The 22,627-nt window shown below is 44.6% G+C and overlaps 1 protein-coding gene across 6 annotated transcripts in view; it reads right to left on the bottom strand.

Annotated features, from left to right (window-relative positions):
* Positions 1-22,627, bottom strand: part of arhgef10la (Rho guanine nucleotide exchange factor (GEF) 10-like a) — a 193,693-nt gene that overhangs the window by 161,458 nt on the left and 9,608 nt on the right. For all 6 annotated transcript variants that reach the window (XM_015958408.3, XM_070549544.1, XM_015958410.3 and 3 more), the window contains exons 2-3: positions 18,077-18,340; positions 13,586-13,613 (exon numbers count right to left, since the gene is read on the bottom strand). In XM_015958408.3, the coding sequence (XP_015813894.3) occupies positions 13,586-13,613; positions 18,077-18,335 (287 nt within the window). In that variant the 5' untranslated portion in view covers positions 18,336-18,340. The remainder of the gene's footprint in view (positions 1-13,585; positions 13,614-18,076; positions 18,341-22,627) is intronic.

Raw genomic sequence — 22,627 nt, 5'->3', positions numbered from 1 at the left:
AACACGTTCTGCGCATGTGCGGGAAGCCGTGGAGCTTTTCCCGCGAACTAAGACCATAAATCTTCAGCAGAGACAAAGAAACCTCGTTCTTTTGCCCAGGATACCTGGCGGTAAGGACACGCTTGTCAATGCTCCGACTCCCTTGAGCACGCGGAAGCTCTAATTGCCCAAGTTGAGCCCACGGAACTGCTGGAAACTAAACTGCAAGCCCATCAGATCTGCTCGTTTCTGCTCCCCTCCAGCTGATGTTTGAGGACACAGAACTGCGGAGGAAAGCAACAACTCCATCAAGCACGCTGTAAGTTATAACTCAGCACAGAAAGAAACTTTGCTGTCTCTGTCCAGCCCGTGGAGAAACACTCGTGAACGCCAAACAACGGAGAAAGCATCAAACCGACGGATGACGCTGGAAACTGCGGAGAAAAACGGAGAACCGTCAAGTCATAACAGCGGGGGACGCCTTGCTGCTTTGGTGATCAGAAAACTCATTTTTTTCCTCTCCTTTTCTTCTCCCGTTTCCTCTATAGTCCAGAATAAGCAATAAAATCGCGCTATTGCTTAAAAAGTAGCTTCGTGTTTTCCTCTTTCGTCCCAAACACGTCCGTCGGGTCATTTTGAAAGAATAAACTGCTTATTGATCATTGTTTGGTATCTTAAAATGGTTTCTGTCATGGCCAGGCTGAAACTAAAAGATATTAATCGTGATTAATCTTTTGTGTTGTTTCATGATCTTTTGAAATGTTTTGAGTGATTTAAGGTTAAGTTACTACTGATTCTAAGTGCTTTGGAAGTTAAAGTGCAAGTTGCCACCCACACTTTAGCCAGACAAAGGGGTCAGCCATCTTGTATTCAAGACTCCATTTTGAATCCATACACACGCACACACACACACACACACACACACACACACACACACACACTACTCCTTTGTGAGAACAAAGGACCCCATTCATACATCCTCCATCACATGCAAACACATCCATCTTCAATCATATCACACGGTTATTATTCATCTATTCCACTGTTTATTCATTTGACAAATTGTTAATTAAATGTTATAAAATTCAGATTTTTGTGTCCAGTAGCTTTGTTGTGTCGAAGAGAAGTCTCTGCTCCGAGGATTCTACGAACTTCAAGAAAGACTGATAAGAGTTTTGGATTCATTTCCCTTTCTAATTAAAGGGTGGTGCCCCGAAGATATCTAAGAATATCTTAATTAATTAATAAATCAGTAAATAGTTCCATATTTACAGAATTTATTGAAGAATCCAAAAGTAAGTTAAAGCTTACGAATTGTTCGCTCCTAATAACCCCAACATTTTATTGGTGCCCCGTGTGAGGCTTGGATACACAGAGATTTCTATCCGGCACAAACAAACAAATAAATCCAAAGAGCTTGAATTAAAAATAATCCGTTGTTCAGCCTTGAACCAGCAACAGAGTGGTGCTGATTTCGCTGAGCAGGAAGCTGCATCGAACTCTCACCAGTAACTCAGTGCTTCTTTAAAGGTGCAACGTGTAAATTAATTCTGGTTGACCTTTTAGGTTAAAAATTCAGTTTTTCCTTAAAGGTGCAACGTGTAATTAATTCTGGCTAACCTTTTAGGTTAAAATTCAGCTTTTCCTTAAAGGTGCAACGTGTAATTAATTCTGGCTAACCTTTTAGGTTAAAATTCAGTTTTTCCTTAAAGGTGCAACGTGTAATTAATTCTGGCTAACCTTTTAGGTTAAAATTCAGTTCCTCATTAAAGGTGCAGCGTGTAAGTAATTCTGACTAACCCTTTTAGGCTAAAATTAACTGCTAATTTAGCGACTTTAACTCACAGTGGCTATTGTAACTAACTGAAACCTTCACTCAAAGACTGATAACACCTTGTTTGCTAATATTCTGAAGGAATAACTAGCATATTTAACACTGCAAGTGTTGTAAGACGTTGCTACGGCAACGCACCAGCTTTTGCTAAAATACTGAAAGGAATAGTATTTTAAGCATCAGTCACGGCATTCCGTGCAATCTTAAAACGCTAAAACCTGTGCGCACAAAGGTTAATTTAGTGTTTTTCTGCTACAAAGCTAGCAGTTGCTGCCCAAAAGGTGCAGCTTGAGCTATCTGCAGAAGCTCTACTAGGCTATTTTTGGTTCGGTTGTTAAAATGGAGGGACAGAGTAGTGAACTGACCAACTCCCAGCAACCAGGTGGCGCTGCGGCCCACGACTATGAACCTGGCCTACTTTCTGGACAAATATTGTCCAAACTGGTCGCGGTTGCTCGAGAACCCGACTACCCTTCTAGGGATTTCACTGAAGAACAGCGTAGCGTCGAGCTAGAAGCTGTAATCGATCAAATAGAAAACCCGGATGGTACAAAACCAATCCAGGTTCACTTAGCTAAGTTAGCCCTGATCCTCTATCAGAGAGGACTCCAACGTGGTCAGAAGATCATGAACCTCCAGAGTATGCTAGCTGAAAAACAGCGAAATGGAAGGCTGATCGAGGAAGACGACACCCGCACCGATTCTGGGGAAGATGGGGAGGAGACCCCGCCCCCCTCTGCTGATGACAACAGACAGTGGGAAGGGGGGAAACACCAGGACTCTCTGGACGGACGCACGCCGCAGGGGAGAGATGAAGCTCATCTGTTCCAACCTTCGGCCCCGTTCCCTACACACACTATAGGGCATTCAGGACCACCTAGGGGCCGAGAGCAGTTCACCCTCGAATCCCAGGTTGGACCCTCATCTTCACGGCCTTCTCAATCAGTGAGAAGTCGACCAGCTGAGCGGCACCTCTATTTAGACCGCTCCCCCAGTCCACGAAGGGTGCAAGGTGCCGATTGGGGTTATGCACCCCAAGCTGCACCTCAACCATCCACCCATCCTAGCTACTCCGGTATTCGGCATGCCGATAACCAGCTGCATGACCAAGCATCATACGCCAGTCCGTACCCGGACAGAGCGTATTACGCAGAAGCCCCAGTTGAAAGACGCAGGCTGCACTACGCAGACGTGCCCCGGGAGGAGGACCTCCCAAGACACCCACGTGACGTGCCAGCAGCCCGCCACAGCATGCCGAACCCTGATTTGGGCCCCAGGAGTCAACATTGGGAGCCCAGAGCACACCAGCGATATCCAGCGCACTCTGAGACAGACCGTGGGTCAGAGTCAGAGGATGACGCGCCGTACCGTGAGTCAGGGCTCCGTGTACGTCAAATTGAATCGCTAGCTAAAGACGTAGAACGTTTTGATCCTAACACCAATGAATCCAATGTCGACGATTATCTCAGGGAGATAGAACGTTGTCTGCTTGATCTTCCAGCACCCTCTTCAAGGGAAAAGCTCAAGCTAATTTGGAAAACCACATCTAGAACGGTGCACGGTTTCATGGAAACTCTACCATCTGACATTCGAGATCGGTACTCCTCGCTCTGCCGAGCGTTGAGAGATGAATACGCCACGTATGCAGACTCTGCGTCAGCTACAATGGGGGCCTTCTCCATCAAACACGGGAGGAACGAACCCCCCAGAGAGTATTATCGCCGACTCAAAAGTGCTTATTTCCAAGGTCGAAACGGCCCTGGGCTCGAGGAAGACCCTGCCTTCAGATCCCTGTTCATTCACAACCTGCACGAGTGTGTTCGCTCCGAAGTCTCAATGTATTGTCGGATGAAGAAACTGACAACTCAGGAGATTAGGAGATACGCTCAACAGGCTTGGGAAGCCGGCGGAAAGCCCCAAAAGCCTGACGCACATCACCGCGTCATGCACCTAGCTCCTGACGCCGAGCCGCGTTTGGAGCTCGAAGGCACAGAAGCTCCACCCACTAAGCCAAAATCTGCTAAACCTAGACCTGCTAAACCACGAAAGCAGTCCCAATCTCCTCAACAGGGGAAGGGGGGTGCTGATTGGCCGCCTAGGTCTGGACAATCAGACAGGAAGTGGCCCAACCAAAACCAACGGCAGGCAGGTCGGAACAGTGGAAGGTTTAAGGAGCGCCGCCAACAGGTAAGTCCCGAACGCAAGTCCGCAGGTGAGTACTTGACCAAAGCCGACCTCCAGGAGATGTTTCAGCAGTTCCTAGCTAAACAGAAGGAACAGCTGAGATCTGCAGATGAGACCCCTGCACCAAAGTCTGCTTCTAAGAAGCCAGACCCAGAGCCAACGTCCGCATGACTAGGCGTGGCTCAACCTCCCAGCGTGGCCAGGACCTACCTGATCAGCTGGGGGAACACTACTGGTAGATCACAGGAGTCTCCTGAAATCTACCCCCCAGAGAAACCTGATACTAAATTTCTGAAGTTCCTTGGTGACTTAACAAACCATGATCATGCTCGCCGTTTGTACTGTAGCACCAACGTAGGTGGATGCATACAGGTTGATGCTCTGCTGGATACCGGCTCAGAAATCACCCTGATGTGCTCCACACTGTTCCATCGCGTGTCTGACACCATGCGGTCGCTCGGGAAACCAGTCCAGGTAGAACCCTGTGACCTGAAAATCACCAGCTACACCCAGACCCGGGAGTGTATCACTCACCGGGCGTGGCTGGACATCACCTTCCAAGACATGACTCTGGTTCACCCGTTTTATGTCTGCCAGCTAGACACTGAACCACTTCTCGTTGGTCAGGACCTGCTTGAACGTCTAGCTCCCCTCATCGACTGCCAGAAGGGTCAACTGTGGGCCCAGGTGGACACACCTAAGCCCTGGAACCCAGATAGCAGCCGACCATCCTCCATTCTTGAGGTCAGCATAAGTGAGCCGCAAGACCCTTGTTCCAAGGTCATGCCCCTCCCTACGGCTCTCACAGACGATGTCCGCCTGCAAAGGCATGAAACCGCTCCTGGAACTCCGTTCCGCACACATTCATCTTTTCTCTGCTCGCTGAAGAACGTCAGCCTGCAGCCATATGCACCACACATAGTTGGTGGTCTTACCATCAACTGCACCCACATCTCAGATGCTCGCCTTGCTCTTTGGTCTGAAAAGTCAGCCATCAGCCAGCAGACGTTTGAACACCTGCGTCAGAAGGACCCCCTTCTGGTCAGTGTGACACGTAGCCATCGGCTCTTGTCACCTACTTGGCCGCAGAGGCTCCTGAAAGCGCCAGAGGTCTGCTCTCTGACTATCCAACTTGGAGCAAGACAGCTCACACATACATTCAGCATCATACCACAGCTTGATCCACCTGCACTCATTGGAGCAGATCTGCTGGTTCGACTCGGTGCCCAGCTGGACACTTGCAATCAAGTCCTTTGGGCCCGGGCCACACCATCCTCTGAGCCCCGCTCAGAAGGCCCTGAACACTTGCTGTCCGGTCAGACCATTCCACAGGCCTGCCGTGCAGTGGTTGAGGCCAGCACGGTTCTGCCCCCACAGGTCAAAGGAGTGCCTGTTCGTCTGACTCTGATGAAGCATCAGAAGCTGCCAGGCACACAGGCCTTCTTCCAGCCATCACCACACTTCTTGGAGCTCAACTTAGCCGTCTGTGGCACGCCACTCTTGGAGCTGAACAATCGTTCTGCTTACTTGTTGGTCGAAAATCCGACCCAGAGTCCTATCCACCTGCCGGCAGGAAAGCCCTTGGGCATGCTGATAGATAGCTCATTCCATGACTTCGAACTTTCAGTCCCCGTGATCGGACAACTTCCGTTGTTCTTGAATGACAGACAGGTTGGTGCAGACACATTCAGTACTTTCCCTTCACAAATGATTACCATCAAGCGGCATGAAGCCCTTCCTGAGGAACCCATTTGCAGTGCAACCTTAGATGCTGACGGCGGTCAGTGTCTAACGGTTTTTGCAATAAATACTCAACCCTCTGAGTCACCGGTTGAAAGCCCGGAACACCAGAGACCCTCCTCCTCTGAACCTTATGACGGCTTCGAGGCCGAAGTCAGCCAGCAGCTTGACAAAGCGGATGCGCTGGAGTCAGAGGAGCAGAGAGCAGCGCTTAGAAGCCTGTTCTATGAGTTTCAGTCCATCTTATCCAGGGACTCCCTGGACTGTGGACTCACAAACCTGCATACGGTTCGCATTCCAACGAACCCGAATGCCCCTCCTACTTTTGTACGTCAGTACAAGATTCCCCTCGCTGCTTATGAGTCGATCCAGGAGATCCTCGATCAGCTGAAGGAGAAAAACATCATCAGAGAGTGTAACTCCACTTACAACTCTCCCATCTGGCCGGTTCTGAAACCGACTGGGAAATGGCGTCTCACCATAGACTATCGTGCACTGAACAAACAAGTACCTCTCTCCAGGTGGCCTATGATCCATTTAGATCAGGAGCTAGCCAGAGTCAGAGATGCTCGTTTCTTCTCTACGGTTGACGTAGCCAACGGCTTCTGGACCATGAAGGTTGAGCCGGCGGACCAGTATAAACTGGCTTTCTCCTTTGGAAATCGCCAATATACTTGGAACCGCTGCCCCTTTGGCTACTCTAACTCACCTGCCGAGTTCAACATCTTCCTCCACAAAGCCATGTCAGATGCTGCTTCCAGAGGGAACCTCATATATGTCGATGACATCTTGATGAGGAGTCGAACCTTCGAGGAGCACCTGGCCGAACTCCGTCACGTGCTGCAACAGCTCGCTGACGCCGGAGCTAAATTGGCGATTCTCAAGGGACAGTGGTGTCGAACCAAAGTGGAGTATGTTGGACTGCTGGTTGGCCCTAATGGAGTCGAGCCCCAAGCGGGACGCATTAGAGCCATTCAGGACATCAAAGCCCCAGCTAATCTGACTGAACTCAGGAGCTTCCTCGGAGTCTGCAACTACTCCAGACAGTTCATTGAGGAGTACGCTGAAACAGCGAGGCCCCTCACTGAGCTGCTTCGGAACGACACACCTTTCATGTGGGACAGACCCCAAGAACTCTCCTTCCAGTTCCTAAAACAGAAGTTGGCGTCCGCACCCTGTCTGGCTTACCCAGACAAGGATAAAGAGTTCTACATAGAGGCTACTTTCTCCTCTCACTGCCTGAGCGCTGCTTTGAAGCAGAAACACGATCAGGACATGAGAGTTGTGGCATACGCCAGCAAGCCTCTGAGCAAGGTGGAACTCCAGTTCTCAGACTGCGAGAGAGCTCTCCTCTCTACAGTCTGGGCCGTCGAACACTTTCGTAGTTACATCGGTGGACAGAAAGTGATCATTGAAACGTGTCATCAGCCTGTCACCTTCCTAAACAGCCAGCGACTGCGCGAAGGAAGAGTGTCAAACAGCCGCATTGCGACGTGGATGATGGTGCTCCAAGGATACAACATTGAGGTCAAGTATGGTCAGAACACCAAGCTAGCGCTAGGACAAGGGCTAGCAGGCTGCCAGCACTGTGACTCTGACTCCGTCATGGGCCCCCTGGACACACCTGCCGCAGTCTACCCAACCGCATCCAATCATCGCTACTTTGATGAGAATGTTTGCCAAGGGCTTCCGAAAGTTTACACTGACGGATGCGCCTACCTTCACGAAGGCCAGCTCCGTGCCAGGGTTGGAGTCGTTTGGGTGGACTGTGACACTAAGCAACCAAATCACTACCGGTTGGGCCAAAAGTCTAGTCAGTACGCCGAAATTGCTGCAGTGTTGATAACCCTCCAGCAGGCAGCAGCCTTGGACATCACTCAAATCGTCCTTTGCTCAGATTCAAACTACGCTAGACACAGCTTCATATCTCACTTCCCCATGTGGAAGGAGAACAACATGAAAAATGCAAGGAACAGAGACGTGAAACACTCGGAGTTATTCCTAGCGTGTGATCTGCTCACCACTGAGAAAGGCATAATGGTCTACTGGAAAAAGGTCAAAGGTCACTCCAGGACCCTAGGTCCAGAGAAAGATGGTAATGATGAAGCTGACCGCCTTGCTAAGCTCGGTGCTGACCAGGGAACCTGTTGGGAATTCAAAGACGAGTGGCTTCCACCCAAGGCCGTTCACGAGGTCTGCGCGATTACTCGTCGACATGCTAAACAGGCAGACGAACCTCGGACCGTTGGGGTACCCGTGTTTCTAGGCAGACAACCACAGGACGCGGACCTAGTCACCATGCAGGAACAAGATCCTGACCTGAAGCTCATCCGCGAGCTTCTCCAAAAGGGCCCGATGCCTGAACAACCGTCACCACCTACTGGCGCAAGCCGAGATTTGGTAACCCTGCATCGTCAACTCGCGCACCTGAAACTACAAAACGATTTGTTAGTTTACATGCGTGACGATCACAGCCCGCCGCGCTGGGTTGTTCCACTTGACCACAGAGGAGTCATGCTTGCCTACGCCCACGACACTCCGGTTGGAGGTCACCGCGGAGCAAAAGCTACCCTCGCGTCACTGACAGAAGTAGCATATTGGCCGTCGATGTCCAAGGACGTACACAGCTATGTCCAAGGCTGCCTCGTCTGTGCCCAGTTTCAACCCTCCCAGCCGCTTGCTAGAGCACCACTGCAACGCAGGGGAATAACCTTCCCTTGGTCCCACCTGCAGATCGACTGGGTTGGACCGGTTCCCAAATCGGCAAGAGGAAACAAATATATGTTAACTGTAACTTGCAGTTTCACAAAGTGGGTGGAATGCCTTCCAGCGCCAAACGATACAGCCGTCACAACCGCTGTACTGCTGATTAACCACGTTTTCAGTCGATGGGGACTTCCACTCTGCATTGACTCTGACCGGGGAACTCATTTCACATCCAGTGTAATGACGTCCCTGTTTGAACTTCTGGGAGTGGAAGTGAGATTCCACCTCCCCTATCACCCACAGTCATCCGGACAGGTCGAACGGATGAACCGCACGGTCGTCTCTATGCTCAAAAAGTACGTCTGCTCCACTGGGAAGGACTGGGACGTCAAGCTCCCTCTGGTCCTGATGGCCATACGGTCCACTCCACAGCGATCCACGGGGGTTACGCCCTTTGAGATGATGACCGGCAGACTGATGACTCTACCACTGCACCTCCTGTATCACCCAGAGGATGTCAGTGTTGCCACTGCCTATACCGCTCATCAGTATGTGGCAGACTTGAAAACACACCTCAGAGCTACGTTCGCGCACGCTCAGAAGAAACTGGAGACCAACGTAGAAGGCGCTAAGGCCTACTACGACCAAAAGACAACCAGCCGCGAATACGAGGTGGGTGACAAAGTATTCTACTTTCGGTTCGCCCAACCGGCACGCAAAGCTAAGAAGTTCCTGCCCCGCTGGTCAGGACCATTTGAGATCGTGGCAAAACTCTCTCCAGTTGCATACAGGTTACGCATCACCAAAGCGAGACAGGAGCCTGTCTACAAATGGGTGCATGCAAACCAAATCAAACCCTACGTCAAACCATCCCCGCGGGTACAGAGACCAGACTCCCCGCAGGAGGTAGACGTAGTCTCGACATAGTTCTATGCATGGAAATGGAAAGGGGGGGAAAGTGCACGTTTAACCCACTAACATGTACTAACCGACAAAGAACCAGCCCCCCCCCCGCCGTCACTTTCACTAACCAAGAGAAACTCCTTCCTAGACCGCTAACAGGATGTACCTACTAAAACCTTACAGAGTACTCTGGTACTTATACTAGGCTCTGATTAATGAATCTCTACGTGCAATCAAGACTTTGTCTGAAACCATACATCAGGATATTGTGTACACACGAGTGGTGAGAGATTTGATGCAGGACCTGCTCAGGGAAGTAAGTTCCACGCTGGACAGCTTGGTTGAAAGTCGTATTTCCCCGTACTTGGTACCACTGGACCTGCTCAAAGTTAGCTTGACAGCTGCTACCCCTCTACTGTGCACCTTTCACAAATCCACCTAGCGTACAGCCTAGGTAGTGCAATTCCCATTCACGTTGATGCAGAAAATTAGAACTCGGTTTCCTGTTACATGTTCCCATAATTGTGACACCTCACATCTATAGGTTTAAGTCGATGCTGAACATTGGTATTTGAAAGGACGGTAGGCATTTCCACTTTGAACTAGAAACCTGACACTCCATCACCTCAACCTCGAACAGCATGACTCAGAGATTGAGATCATGGACGCTTTCCGGGGTTGTAACTTTGCCTTCGATTTAGAAATTGACCAACAATTACTGATTGAAGGAACCAAATTTGCTAAGTTCACACAAAACCCGCGTGAACTTACTTTGACGCCCAAGACGCTACATTGACACAGATTATACGACTTTAATCTGCACATTGGTCGCCCTGGGGATGGAATGGCTCATCACGGCCGTGATAGCTTATTCCGCCTACAGGCGTGTTAATAAACTCCAAGATAAGATGCACTTGCTCACCTACGGTGTGCCTCGTAACCGCGTTCGGGGAGACTCCAAGCGTGAATGTACCACACCTGTCTAAAGGGGGTGAGCAACATTTTCTTTGTTATTCTGTAAACCTAAGAGTAGTTCTCAATTTAGTCTACCTCACATTTTTATCTGAGTGTTGCATTATGTCACATTCTTTATAAGCTACACACTGAATGTATGACCTAAGAATGTATTTTATGAGACCTCAAGGTTGCTATGAATTTTCTTGGATGTTATATGTTACATGTTTTTTTTTGGGGTTTTCTGTATTTTTGTTTCTTACTTGGTCACATATTGACTAGTGGTTATGTGCCGGCCCAGCTCAGTCTGTCAATGACTCTGTCTGACACACCAGCACATTGTAGTACCTCTTAGTTTTATGGTCCTTGTTTTAGCCCAAAGACTGTCCTGATCCACCCTTTGGACCAAAAAGGGGGGAATCTTGGGACCACATAGGTCAATGCGCGTTTGCGAACTATGGACCTCGTACATCACCGCGTGCTCCATAAACTGAACTGTATGGCCGGCGGTGAGATGCCTTTGTGTCCACTCGTGGAGTTAACCGCCCACCGACCTTCCTCCTTCTACACTACTACCTCTCGCATGGACGACATCATCATTGCGTACCACCTGCGTGAGTGGCTTCTTCTCGTTATGCGCGTTGGGGACTATCCCGTTTCCTATCCTCTTTGTGCCTGACCAGGATCAAAGACCAAAGGCGCCAGGATCCAAGACAAAGACCAAAGACAAAGGCGTCCAAGGAGACCAACGTCCTAAGGGACAAACCCACCTGTGCTTCCGACAATCAAGTCGACCTACGTTCATGAGGAACAAACCCATCTGTGCTTCCGACGATCGAGCTTTGGGCGCGATCCCCGAAACCAAAAGGGGGAATGTTGAGGGTCTGACCTCATGAGGAAATTACTATGCAGTGATTTTCTCCAAAATGACTGTGCTTAAATTGCTCTGGAAAGCAAATAATCACATCAGCGCCAAGAAACTTCATTTCCCATGATGCTTTGCACACGGAAGCATTGGGTGATGTTACCGCCTAGTACCAGAAACACGTTCTGCGCATGTGCGGGAAGCCGTGGAGCTTTTCCCGCGAACTAAGACCATAAATCTTCAGCAGAGACAAAGAAACCTCGTTCTTTTGCCCAGGATACCTGGCGGTAAGGACACGCTTGTCAATGCTCCGACTCCCTTGAGCACGCGGAAGCTCTAATTGCCCAAGTTGAGCCCACGGAACTGCTGGAAACTAAACTGCAAGCCCATCAGATCTGCTCGTTTCTGCTCCCCTCCAGCTGATGTTTGAGGACACAGAACTGCGGAGGAAAGCAACAACTCCATCAAGCACGCTGTAAGTTATAACTCAGCACAGAAAGAAACTTTGCTGTCTCTGTCCAGCCCGTGGAGAAACACTCGTGAACGCCAAACAACGGAGAAAGCATCAAACCGACGGATGACGCTGGAAACTGCGGAGAAAAACGGAGAACCGTCAAGTCATAACAGCGGGGGACGCCTTGCTGCTTTGGTGATCAGAAAACTCATTTTTTCCTCTCCTTTTCTTCTCCCGTTTCCTCTATAGTCCAGAATAAGCAATAAAATCGCGCTATTGCTTAAAAAGTAGCTTCGTGTTTTCCTCTTTCGTCCCAAACACGTCCGTCGGGTCATTTTGAAAGAATAAACTGCTTATTGATCATTGTTTGGTATCTTAAAATGGTTTCTGTCATGGCCAGGCTGAAACTAAAAGATATTAATCGTGATTAATCTTTTGTGTTGTTTCATGATCTTTTGAAATGTTTTGAGTGATTTAAGGTTAAGTTACTACTGATTCTAAGTGCTTTGGAAGTTAAAGTGCAAGTTGCCACCCACACTTTAGCCAGACAAAGGGGTCAGCCATCTTGTATTCAAGACTCCATTTTGAATCCATACACACGCACACACACACACACACACACACACTACTCCTTTGTGAGAACAAAGGACCCCATTCATACATCCTCCATCACATGCAAACACATCCATCTTCAATCATATCACACGGTTATTATTCATCTATTCCACTGTTTATTCATTTGACAAATTGTTAATTAAATGTTATAAAATTCAGATTTTTGTGTCCAGTAGCTTTGTTGTGTCGAAGAGAAGTCTCTGCTCCGAGGATTCTACGAACTTCAAGAAAGACTGATAAGAGTTTTGGATTCATTTCCCTTTCTAATTAAAGGGTGGTGCCCCGAAGATATCTAAGAATATCTTAATTAATTAATAAATCAGTAAATAGTTCCATATTTACAGAATTTATTGAAGAATCCAAAAGTAAGTTAAAGCTTACGAATTGTTCGCTCCTAATAACACCAACATCAGGATCAAGTCATATTTATGTAAAACTAAGTCAAAAACACAGTGAGAGTATTTTTTTAGACAAGATAATAAACATGCACCAAAAATGCTTTTTCAATGATATTGGGATCAACCAAAATGGAAATTTCTTTTCCTGATACCGTAACCAACATGAAGATATCAGCCGATGATTGAAATGTGCTGCTGATTTTTTGGGCCGATATTGAGACATTTTCTGCCTTATTTGCATGAAAACATTTTGGTGGATGCACAGCATTTCTGACCCTGGTTCCGTTTTGAAGACTGAATCTAACCAACTCTTGAGTATTAATTTTGTGCTAAAGTTCCAAACGTAGATTCACTGCGATTCCACCTAAAAATGTGTGGATTTTCTCCAACTAGTTGCAAACAGTCACAACTCAGTGAGATCCAAGCTTTAGATTTCCGCTTTGACACTTTTTAGAGCCACCACAGATATATATTTCAGCTTGTTAGGATGTTTTATTACTTCAAGTAACGAGTTCAACATCAGCCGTGTGAGGCCTATAAAACAAGGAGCTCTGCCATGGCGTAAATACAGCTGAACTTGTCTGCTTAATAAATATAAATGGAGCTCATCTCACAAGCTGCAAGATCAAGAATTACACAACCACTGTGAGTTCCCTCTAGACCTCTATCAGCAGCATCATTTTATACGTGACGTGCCATCTGTCTGGCTAAATACTGCATAGATGTAGCATCACTGAAGCATTTGGACAGCAAGCACGGCAATATCTTAGTTCATCCATCTTCCTCCACCCAGGGCCAGGTCATGGGGGGAGTACCCTAAGCCGAGAGCCCCAGACTTGCTTCTTCCCATCTACCTTGGCCAGCTCCTCCAGGGGAATCCTAAGGTGTTTACACCTTTACATCGCCCTTTAGTAAGGTTTCCCCTTCTGTCATAGGAATCAGAGGCAACTTACCAGCTGGGCGACTCGGAAGCTGGAACGTCTGCAAAAAGAAGGAAACAATGAGACAAAATATTGCTGAGTGTTGAATCTGAGCACTCCATTTCCAAGTATAAAAAGAACATTTCCTTCATTTCTGTTCTTTTATCTTTTCAAAAAAAATAATTCAATTCAATTCAAGTTTATTTATAAAGCGCCAAATCAGGACCAGAGTCGTCTCAAGGACCTTCACACAGTAAACATTCCAGTACAGGTCAGGTCATTAAGCCAATCAGTAAAAAGTTTCCTATAGAAAGAACCCAGCAGGTTGCATCGAGTCACTGACTCGTGTCAGAGTCCTTACAGCAATCCTCATACTAAGCAAGCATGCAGCGACAGTGGAGAGGAAAACTCCCTTTTAACAGGAAGAAACCTCCAGAGGATCCTGGCTCAGTATAAGCAGCCATCCTCCATGACTCACTGTTGATGGAGAAGACAGAGCGCGCGCGCGCACACACACACACACACACACACACACACACACACACACACACACACACACCATGACTCACTGGGGATGGAGAAGACAGAGCAGAAACTGGAGACAAACACTGCTGAGGTCATACAAGCAAGTGGACAGAGATGATTAGCAGCTTTGCACCTGACCCAGACTTCCAGCTAAAGGTGTGCACACACAAGGTGTTTTCCTTATAGCCCATCAAGTAAATGATAAATGACCCGCACTTGTATAGCACCTCTCAGAGTAAGGACTCCAACACGCTTTACACTACAGTGCATCATTCATCCATTCACACACACATTCATACACTGATGGTGATGAGCTACGATGTAGCCACAGCTGCCCTGGGGTGCACTGACAGAGGCGAAGCCTCTCTTGTCATCTGGGAAGGTGTGTGTGGGTGTGTGTGTGTGGGGGGGGGGGGTCTGAACGCCAGCCGCTCTCAGTCCAAAATTACATAACAGACCTCCGCTGCACATTGTTATCATCACCCAGAATCCCTGTACGCATCTCTTCAGCCCACTTAACGGATTACTGCACATGAGACGTGGTAAAAAAGCATTTTAATTAAACACTAATCGCCTCACTTTGTCCAACAGAACCTCTCCAGGACCTAAATCTCCAGCTTTATCTGCCCGTGTAATTACCAGCATCTGTTTGGCTGCATTCTCCAGGTAAATAAATCATACTCATACATATAACTTCATCCAATTAAGAGGAAAGTTAACTCTTCTCGTTACAAGCTGTCTGCCTCAGGCTTTAATGAAAGGAATAGAAGAAAATCACATGAAAGTGTCTAAAGTTACTCAGTGCTGCAAAAAAAGACAAGTTTTCATTAAAGAAATTTATATTTCAGTAAAATATGTGGTTACTCAGTCCAGAAACTGTTTTAAATATGGGAAATGGTTTTCACGGGTCTAGGAACTCCGACATGAGTGGAATTGCTACCCTTCTATGCCAGATTACTTAGATTTATGGTTAGTGAAGGGGTCATTTTTGAGAAATCAGAGTCCATCCACACAAACGCTGTCACAAGCTACTGCTATCCATCCCATAATGCACCTTTGCACTTGTGTGTTAACTCCCAGAGGTTTTCACTGATGTGACCCTAGTGGTCGTGTGTAGAGCTTTGATCTTACGGCGCATTATCAGTTATTCAAACAGGATTTTAAACTCTACATGAGCTCCTACAGGACGAATGGTTCTGTAGCAGACAGGATAACGACACACAGACACTGTTTTCACTAGGCTAGCTACAACGATGCCCCAATCTGAGGTCGAAGGTTAAGATTGATTTGTGTTATTTAGAAGAAGGAAAGATGATGCTTAATTGTTAGAAAGTTTAAAAGCAGAGGTCCAGAATTAGCAGCACTGGCTACGTTTTCACTAATAAAGTGCAAGAAATTCCACTTTAATATGAATTATTTATTTTTCTGCTCTACAAACAGATACTTTTGTTTTCCCACATTTGGATCGTTGCTGTTTTCCACCCACACTAAAATCAAATCCCACTCAGAAGTTTGCACACACTCAAAATAATTATTTTAAAGATGCAAACAAAAGAAAGAGCTTGGTCCGTGTGCCAAGATTATTGGAAAAGGACATGAGGATATTATGTATTTGGTTTTTTCCTTGAGGCAACATTTCTTTGTCTGTGCTCACCTTACGTTTTAATTTGGCTAAAAAGATGGACAAAAAGTGTGGAAGAGAAGGAAAAAGTGATTCAGGAAGTTAAAACAAAACAGACTCAAAGGATCAGAGATCAAACAATCAAAACTTACTCTGGTGTGTCACATATGCTCATTTTCCTGCACAATACTAGTAAACTAGGACGTTCCACTAAAATGCAGCATTATGGGGAGGATTTTATAAATAGTTCAGCCAAATCTCCATTTAAGATCTAGTCATTAGCAGATCAACATTGTGCCAAAATCAGATTCACACAGTTTTTGGCTTAATTAGCGAAAATCCTAATTTAAAACTTATTTTGTGAGACTTGCTGTAAATGTAAAACTTGTTAAAACATGTTTTTGTTAGCTTGTGGAAATGTATTCAAATTGTTTATAGTCATTTGTTTTTGCTTTTAAAGTGCAATCTGTAAGAATGAAGTAATATCGACACCCTGTGGTCAAATGTGGTTACTGCAGGTCATTTTTCTAAGCAAAAGTCACGTTCTCATTCCCGTTCCGCGAGTTTCTGGCTGTTGCCAGTTACGGAGCAACACCAGAACATTCTAGATGACAAGTGAAGATGAGTCATACACAGCACGCTGATAAGTAGATAAGTACATTGTCATACGTGGTGCTAACACTCTTGGATGTTTCATGATAATGGGCTTGACACATGGGAGGCGGCATCGCCTCTCCTCCATTCATTTTCCATGAGACATGCACGACAAAGCGATATTGGCGGGTCTCCCTCCTGCCAAGCGGCACGCAAAAAACGTGTGTGTGAAATGTTGTGCTCGTGCACGTGTTGTGCACAGGCGAGCCAGAGATGTGATCCCAGAAAGTAAAAAAAAAAGTCAACTTTTAATCGCTGTTGCTCGGACAAGGACCAATCAGCGGACGTTTCATTGACTGACCAATGCGCAGACAGGATGCTCTCAGTATATCTCCAGGCAAATGTCAAGGAAAAGTTAATAAGAGTTGCCATTTTAGATTTCCCAGAGCTTTACAACAATTATACAAAAGAATTTAGAGATCTTCACAAAAAGGCAGAGGCATGGGAAACTGCCGGTGAGTTGGTTTCTGTTTGTAATTTGGGATGAGCTCTAGCAAAATCTTTCCAAACTTCATATCTACCGCTTTTTCACCTCTGAACTGCTTTAATAACCAAAAGCTCCCTCCAATCTGATGGCCAATCAAAACAAGGGAAGACTTGCTGTTGGCCCTGTAGCAGATCTCGTCGCTGGCTGTTGCCGCTGCTGCATGTCGCCTCCCCTGTGTCAGGTTATCAAAGCGAAAGCGTTCGCATTGTTCGCTCAAGATTAGCCTATAAACTTTTTCGCTCAGTATTAGAATAAAACAAAAAGATACCGTGGCTTCTTAAGGGTACAAGGAATGACTTGTCGCGCCAGTTCACTGGCTTCAGTTCTTTAAACAACCCTGAAGCTTTTAGCCTGCTGGTGTTGAATTACGAATGTCGGCACTGCAACGTTATCTTGGAGCAGACTCGTCAAACTCGCGGGTTTACAGATGAAAGAAGAAAAATAGAAATCCTCCTGCCGGCTGAGAAGGAAATCTGTTTCAGTCAAACCTTCTCCCAACATGATTGAGACGTTAGACTGTTTGTAAGCGTTTCACCACAGAATTCTTCCATGTTGCTCCTTTTGAATTCTGATTAATAAAAGATGGTGGTACCGAACGCTCACGCATAAAAGCCAACTTCTTCTAGTGGGTTTAAACACTCTTCAAATATAAGCACAGGATGACATCATCCTTCATTAGCTGAAGCGCCTCCACCCTGTTAGCTGGAAAAAATGTGTCTACATCCGATTAAACAAACAAGAGTGAACAAGGAGACCGATGAGGATGGAAAAGTGGACAAATCTGATAAAGTAAATCTTTGTAACAAAGAACTGAAAAGTTAGATCATTTATGTTGCTAAATAAAAGCTGTTCCTTTGAAGTAAGTTATCTTTTCTTTGTGTTTAAATAACAATAAAGCTATAGAAGTAAATCTGCTCTAATATTTAGCCAAACCTAAAGAAATACCTCTACTGTGCAGGGTTATTACTTTTCTTGTTATTAAAGTACAAATTACTAAATACTTTTCTAATGAAAGATTTTGAATTTGAATTGAACTGAATTGAATGAAATTAACCTGCTCCAACGATTTTCTCGTCATGTTTTCATTTAGCTGAAGTTCTAAATGAAACTTTTTGTAAAATAAGTAAACCTGCCACCGCTGCTAACAAACCCACAACTTGATCATCTTCACACCTGAGCAGCCAGACCTCATTCAGCCTCAGACTAAACAATAAATTATTCCTAAAAGGGTAGTTACCTGTGGGAATTAGAGCAGCGGTGCTCTCCGGTCCAGCAGGAGGTGAAGATTTAATAAGCTGTGTACTGTCTGCAGCTCTTTGTAAAGCACAGCCTGACACCTCGCCGGCCTCCTTCTTTGACTCCTGGATGATCTCTTTACCATCCCCCAGACTTTTATGTTCATCTGAGCTGTCGTCAAACACAAACTCTTCTCCCTGTTCCTCCTCATCCTCCTCTTCTTCCTCTTTGGGTGGTTTGTGAGACATCATAGCAGACATAATTGCTAAAAAAAAAAAGAGAGAGAGCGAGTCAATATTCATAATTTATACAATGCATTCTGTCAGATAAAAAGAAAAAAGGGGGGAAAAAGCTTCAACATAAAGAAATATACATATTTGTTTTTACAAAATGTTTAAGTTTTTCCCACAAACAGCAAATTTCAAATATATTCCCTTAAATATGGTCACTGGTGTCAGTATTTGATACTTCGAATGACAGGTGTCTTAGTTTTCGATAATTAAGTAATAACAATATTAAGGCTGAAAATTTTGAATCTTCCTTTGGGAGTTTTGAACACTTTATTAATTCACAACATATCAGAAGTAAGATTCTGATTTGGGCTCCAAACAATCACACAAACTGCATAATCAACAAACATGAGTGTCACATTCTTCTTTGCAAGTAAGCTCTTATTTTGATTTGCTCCCAACTTCCTGCTAAACTCACCATCAGTGCAAGTAAAGATGTCAGAACGAGGGTAAAACACACCGGTGGTGTATTACATCTCAAACAAATGTCCATTTTTGATACCCACACACACTGTGGACTGGTGGACAGTGATACCTTTCTCATTTGGTTCCATTTTCAAATTTAAATAATTTTCAAAATTATAAATACAGCATTTTGTGTAAACACATTTTTATGCTCACCAACTCACTGCTTGTACATCTGGCTCAGCTTTGTTCTGCTTTTACAGCAGCGTTAATAAAGTGATGTTCACTTGTTACAGAAATATTTAATCAATTTTTATTCTAAAAGGCTTATACTTTTATGTAGTCAGTTTTAATTATAAAAAACTAACTATTTACACTCTTGTTAGTTTTAATAACCAAAAATTGCACAACTCTGCCCCCTGCTGACATTAGTCATTGCCTGCAGTTTCCTTAAAATTTGAACTCTAGATTTTTACAGCCTACTAGTATTCAAATCAAATAGAAATTGAAATACTGACCAAAATATTTGCGACTCTGACACATTTCTTCCGTAACTGAGCAGCTTTAGCCAGAAGGCAACACAAATATCATGTTGCAACCTGTGACTAATGAGATGCACTTAACGTGAACTAAAATCCAGACATAAATTATGTTGCTATGACTCCCACTCCTTGTTCAACAGGAGATATTTGGAAAAAGTCCAACATGTAAATAGGCTGAAAGCCTGGAATGCTCTTTTTTATCTTGGTAAACATGCCAGAGCTGCTCAGATAAAAAAGAACATTTATGCTAGAAATATGTTTTTGTGTTAACCCTCAGTGTCCTTGTTTAATGAGTAAATGCTCAAAGATAACAGTAAGTAAACATAACTCTTGTTTAGGTGGATGCAAAAAATGACTAATTAAATTAAGACAGTGCAAAATGACTCATAAAACAGATCCTTCAAAGATGAGACGTTACAATTTAGTTACTGAAAACAAGATATGCAACATTTTAGAACTCAATTTTCCGTCTCATAATCAGTGGTGAGTTGCATCACAGCAGGTCCAGTACTTAAAGGAATTAAGTTCACTGTGGTTCAGTGCACTAAACCATTAGCAGTCTCCTATTATAACAAACAAGATAAAGATATAAATAAGTCATTATTTTGCTTATAAAATATCACCTTACTCCCTTTAGAGTGGATTTTCTTTTACCTTATTTGGCAAAATAATATAAATCTCCCCAGTGTGAGAATCATATGTTTGTTAGATTCCCCAAAAATTATTTTAATGTAAATCAATCAATAAACAAACATCAATTACAACAACAACAATAATTATTATTATTATTATTATTAGCTTTTAATATGTACCAACAAGAATTTCAGAAACAATTATTTGGTTTTGATCCAGAGCATTGTTTGATATTGTCAGCTACAGTCCAATTCCAATTCCAATTCCAATTTTATTTATAAAGCGCATTCAACAAGGCATTACAACCAAACAAGGCGCTGTACACTAAAAATATTAGTTAATTAAACCGGCGTTATACAGTCATGTAGAACAGAGATAAAAGATAAAAAGCAAAAACAACAAAATTCCTAAAACCAACAGTTAAATTGAAAATAATTATGGAAAATAATGGAAATAATGGAAAATAATTATGTTTTTTGACATTTTCAGAACTACGGAAGAGGATTCCGTAGGCCCTAATCCTCTTCCGTACAAAACAATAATGACAACTATAAAAAATACAGTAACTAGATATCTCCAGCATACTTGCATACCTTTCTCAAAGTAAGGATTTTTTATGGCGTGCACATCTTGGTGAATCTGACCTCCATCTTGGAAAAACCCTCCTACCCACTGTATTCCACTGTGCAGACCATGGACTGCTCCTTCAGTGGCAGACTACACCCATGATGTAAAACAGAGCGCTGCCGTAGGTCATTCATTCCCTCTGCAGTAAGAGTGTAGCACTCCTCAGTTTAACTGGTACTGGCATTATCCTGGTACACGCCAACATCAGAGCTATATTCAATACCTGTTAAATGATTATGCAATACCTAGATGCACATTTGTATGTCTGTGTCTTTTATACGGTTTCTCTGTGGAAACACAATTTTGTATTTTTATTCTGTTTTTATTAATTTTTAATTGCTGATGGTTACGATAATAGACTAATATTTACTTCATATATATATATATATATTGTCTAAGTGGATGAGCTGCCTTAATGTGGGATCAATAATGCCTATTCCATTCTATTCTATTCTATTCTATTCGAGCAACACTCCAAAATCCAGCATCTGTTTTCCATTGCAATGGAGCTGGAACCTTGTTGGACCTGATGAGATTTTGACAAATTTCTATTGGGAAAATGACAGAATATAGAGGTGGTTTAAATGGATGGCTGCACCGGAAAACTGCCTTCAAACACATCACCTGTTGAATATAAAATCATTATTACAACTTTTTCTTCTAGAGATAAAAGGTCTGTCATGTCTACTTTATCATCTTTATCACATCCCATTTTCTGTCAGCTGAATTCAGACTAGACGCTTGTTTGACCCACATTTCAAAAATAGTGACTGCTTTATGTTTTAAATTGCATACAAGAACAGCTCTTTCAGCTCATCTTCCTCCATTTATTAAGACATTTGCTTTCTGAGGCATATTTAATGTGAAGGTTTTTGTCTACTTTAATGGGAAATAAAAGTTAAGCAGGTTTTTTTGTCTTTTGCTAGTGAGCAGTAGCCTGGCGAGCCACAGCTGATAGACAGAGCTCGGTCACGGGGTGAAATCTACTGCACGCAATTGGACGGAGTTAGGACCAGCATGACATATTCATCTCTATCGTTGACTGTAGCTATATATAAGATGGGAGAACTGAACTGAAGTCCAATGGGTGGTTCCCCCTGCTGAGAAAAATAACAGCAAAGACCAGCATAACTTGTTACGACCATATGTCCCTCAAGCAGGCGCTCTGGAACATACTGGCTGATGATGATATGATACTGGACCAGCACGGTATGTTAGTCCACCAGCTAAACCAGCACCAAAACACACATATGCAGATAACACCTATACTGTTTTATTTTATTTATTTTTTTTTTGCTGCTGCAGCAGCAGGGGGTCCACCAATGCTATCTTGACTGCGTTGACACGTCACTTCCTGAAAATACAAAATGGAGCTGAAAGCAGGGCTGTGAGTGTGGGGGCAGATGATAGAAACTCAGCCAACTCTGAGCTGATGAAGCTACGAGCTAAATAAGCTAAGGGAGGTTGGCGGGTGCTTTCATACAGAAAGCTGTAGTTGAGTGACGCTGCAACCCTTTAACTTATAGGCTGTAACACTTTTAATATGAGGCCGAGGTTGAGAACGTCCCTGGAGAGGGTAGGACAGGTTAGAGCTGACGGCTCACCTGCTACCTGTCCATCAAAAGGACAGGTCTCTAAGTCAAGCTTTAATTACATTTAAGTGGATGACTTACTAAACAATTCACTCCCATCAGAGTTGTCATGAGGGTAAACTTGACCTAATAAACCTCAAAAGAAAACCCAAAATGTTTATTTCTGATATTAAAATGGGAGTCAATGGGAAGTTGCTTCTTTCTTGAGCCAGCCCCTAGAGGATGAGGGTGGAACTGCAACGGTCAATCCCACGTTGGCTTCGCTTTTAATAGAGTTAGTTTGCCCCTTGATCTCTAAATGGTCTTTAAAGTGGGAGTAATGGCATGAGTGGAGACTTATTTCAACCAGACTTCCTGTTAGATAAATACCTGGGGAAAAGGTGTTGCCTGGAGGACAGAGAGCGGTACTGAGCCAGTACTCCGGTACTCCACTGGTAAAAAGAGTCGACTCGCTCATGAGTGC

This window comes from Nothobranchius furzeri, chromosome 3 (genome assembly GCF_043380555.1).
Source record: "Nothobranchius furzeri strain GRZ-AD chromosome 3, NfurGRZ-RIMD1, whole genome shotgun sequence".
NCBI lineage: Eukaryota > Metazoa > Chordata > Actinopteri > Cyprinodontiformes > Nothobranchiidae > Nothobranchius > Nothobranchius furzeri.
The sequence above is the reverse complement of the archived record's forward strand: the minus strand, read 5'-3'. Positions and strand labels throughout refer to the sequence as shown.